Source organism: Arachis hypogaea, chromosome 16 (genome assembly GCF_003086295.3).
Source record: "Arachis hypogaea cultivar Tifrunner chromosome 16, arahy.Tifrunner.gnm2.J5K5, whole genome shotgun sequence".
NCBI lineage: Eukaryota > Viridiplantae > Streptophyta > Magnoliopsida > Fabales > Fabaceae > Arachis > Arachis hypogaea.
In genome coordinates, this window is record NC_092051.1 from 119,725,244 (window position 1) to 119,728,411 (window position 3,168).

Below are 3,168 nucleotides of genomic sequence, written 5' to 3' on the forward strand. Positions count from 1 at the left end.
CCTTTGCCTTGAGAACACTTTTTTAAGAAGTTAAAAGCTTATTTATTGAAAAAATAAAGATGTTTGAAGTTTATAATTATATTAATTTCACAAAAAATGTAAAACTTTCCACTAATATATACTTAAAGAGTACATGAAAAACACTCGTTGGTAAAATTATATTCAAATAATCAAATGTAACCAAATTTGTGATTATCCCTAATCAATTTCGTTTTCAAAGTAATTAAGTTGTTAGTTATGTTTTGTCTTCTCTGTTCTCTCGTCTATTTCTTTAAGTTTTCATGCAGACCTAATTGAAACTACTTTCTCTAGGATAGTGTCTGTTTAGTTTTCTTTCTCTTTGGCCTTTTATGTACCGATGTCTATAAAAAAAAGTTATGTAAAATATAAAATTATTTTTACATTAAATTAAAATTGAGGTTATACTTATGGCTGGATAAATAATTATTTTACACGATTTATTTAATTTTTTTTTATAGAAAACTCTATTTGATATTCTTCACATGATTCGAAGTTATAATATAATTATTTATCTACATAACTAATGATAAATAAAATGAGTTTAATTTTAATATATTAATATTGTAAAATATTTAGTCAAATAAATGATACTGAATTGCATATGATATGGATGAAGTCTTGACTTGTGAACATCATAAATCATTGAGATTGTGAAAAACAAAAATCATGCGCCTAAATTTATCCTCAGTTCCACAGGTGCTTATTCGCGAATTATATGACTAAGTATATCTTTATAGTTATTCAAGATTTATGCACAAGAGTTTGTTTCATGAATTCTACACAAACATCATGGAGAGCAACCTCTGAAGAGTTTGCCTATGTTATTTCCTCCTGGGTTTGATATCCACGGTTCATGGCGTTCTAAATTAGCATTGGAGTACCTTGAAGAAAACAGCAGGGCCCTGTTCTTACGCTTCAAATCTTCCACCTCCAAGTGAAGCCTTCTTATGGTTTCTCTCTTTTCGTCATTTCTTCTTGCCAACTCTATAAATTGGTTCACATTATCTTTTGTAAGCTTGGCAATTTGAAACTCCATTGCCGACCACTTATTGTCGCATTTAAAGTCCACCATTGATGGATCTTCGAGGTTTATTTCTGAATCAGCAATCTTCATAGAATCATTTCTATTGATAGAGAGATTAGTCATTCCTTCTTCTATTTCAGTGTCTCTACCTTCAAGCTCTGGTTTAAGTTTCATGCTGCATGAGTCAGCTGATAAAAACTCATGGTATTCACCTTCTTGCTTATTTGATAAAGAATTTGTATTGGTACAATCAAAATTGATATCAGAACCCTTCAGGGGAGATTTTGATATACCAGAAGATAATAAAGATCTTGAATGAAAGACATCATTTTCAGAGGTTTTATAGGTACCATCAGATATTTTGCACTTGAGTTGGTTATGTGCTATCGCTAAAGCGCGGTAAGACTGGCCAAATTCTTCAAGCATGCACATGAAGTCTTCTCTCCATTTATAATCTCTGTGTTCGTGGTTTGGAGAGTTGCTGCCACCCTCTAAAATGGTCATCATGGCTTCCAGTTTCTCATCCAAATCTGTAAATTGATCAAATACCCAGGGACTTTTGAGTAAAATGTGCAGCACAACTAATCTAGAGCACGAACATTTTGAATGATGTGTGCTTACCAGAATTCCTATGATTTAATCATACGAGGGACCTTCTCCATATACCCAGAGATGGATGCAGTTCTTAACTAAACTGAGGTATTTTATTAGTAGGATATAGATACTATATATATATTTTTCCCTTATCATCTTATACTTTGACCCCACACTAATCTAGTATTTACATAAACTTCTTTACTATACACATATTTACTGAACCTGACCACGTTTGATTACTGTTTCTGGAGAGTGTTTTTTCAATACTAATCTAGTAGACTTCAAACATTTTGGTTGTGTTCTAATCCCTACCTTTTACTTAGTTATAGTGGCAAATAATTGGATCCTAGAAGAAGACATGTCTTGCTCCCTAAGACATCGGAAATATGTCACATAACCAATTTTCTCCCCGACTCATCTTCCACAACCACTCTAATAATCTTGTTGCCCAACTTTGTTGTACGGAAAATCCAAATCAAAGAAAGCTGACAACTAATTATAAAGAACTATCCTAAATAAATTTAACTTTCCTTCATGTTGCATGCAAATCAAATGACCTTTTGCTTTGTCAAAACAATAACCTGACAACACAAAAGGTCATGCATTTTTTATTTAACATGTAAAATGAAGCAAAGCTATTGAACTTTGGCATATATATATATATATATATATATATATATATATATAGGAGAGAGAAAGAGAGAGACCTGATATGGTTGTTTGAAGCCATTGAGACTTGTAGATATGTGCAGAACTCCAAGATTCATGATCATTATTTTCCATGAACAAATTTGTTATCGGTTATTATCACAGAACAAGATAATTTATCAGAAGAGGACCAAAGAAGGAGCAACAGGGTAAAGTGTAAAGGATCAAGTAAAGAATATGAAAAGGTAGGTGCAGTTCCAGGATCTGTGTGGCAGCAGCTAAACGTTAAGCAGATTCTTTTTCAAATTGGAACGCATTCTCAAAGAACCAAATAAATGTAGTTTTTCAAATGCGCCCATTATTTCTCATTAATCTCCTGATGGATTTTCTGGGAAGCAGTATAATTTGTGTTTCCTTATAATATACGTACTAATTAATGAGTTTAATTTCGAATATGCAGCTGTATTCAGAATACAGTTCACAGTAGAATCAATTATTAATTTATTATTGATGGAAAAATACAACATAATTTATTGTACCGCGTATAGTAATATACACATGGTTGAAGAATTGAAGGCTTAGGTACAAGTACGATAAAAGTTTGAATCACATGGTCGTGATGGTCTTTTTTTAAAAAATAAATAAATTAAAATTTACGGAGGTATGGTCCTGATTGTCAGATTCATCTCAATGGACCATTTCTGACCAAAAAGGAAAAAAGGAAAAATGAAAAATTAAAGGAACTACTATTTTTATTTTCTAAATTTAATTTTTGACAACGATCTCTTCAAAAGTTGTCATTTTGGGCTTTTAACAATGGTTTTATACTTTTATTCGGACAAAATGATTTTTTTAATCAAATTCGTCTTTTAAAAATT

General features: G+C 31.3%; 1 protein-coding gene across 1 annotated transcript; it reads right to left on the reverse strand.

The window, feature by feature from the left end:
- Positions 1-688: 688 nt before the first annotated feature.
- On the reverse strand, positions 689-2,577 carry LOC112754757 (protein NETWORKED 3C-like). Its single transcript, XM_025802513.3, has 2 exons — positions 2,350-2,577; positions 689-1,575 (listed from the first exon to the last, which is right to left on the reverse strand). Exons 1-2 carry the CDS (start codon positions 2,423-2,425, stop codon positions 809-811), a joined length of 843 nt encoding a protein of 280 aa, XP_025658298.1. The 5' UTR covers positions 2,426-2,577; the 3' UTR covers positions 689-808.
- Positions 2,578-3,168: the final 591 nt, after the last annotated feature.

Bases quoted from the DNA above. Each gene is read 5' to 3' on its own strand.
- LOC112754757 (XM_025802513.3), bottom strand. From the start codon at position 2,425: ATGGAAAATAATGATCATGAATCTTGGAGTTCTGCACATATCTACAAG. The intron at 1,576-2,349 runs GTCTCTCTCTTT...ATCAATTTACAG, and splicing joins GCTTCAAACAACCATATCAG to ATTTGGATGAGAAACTGGAA.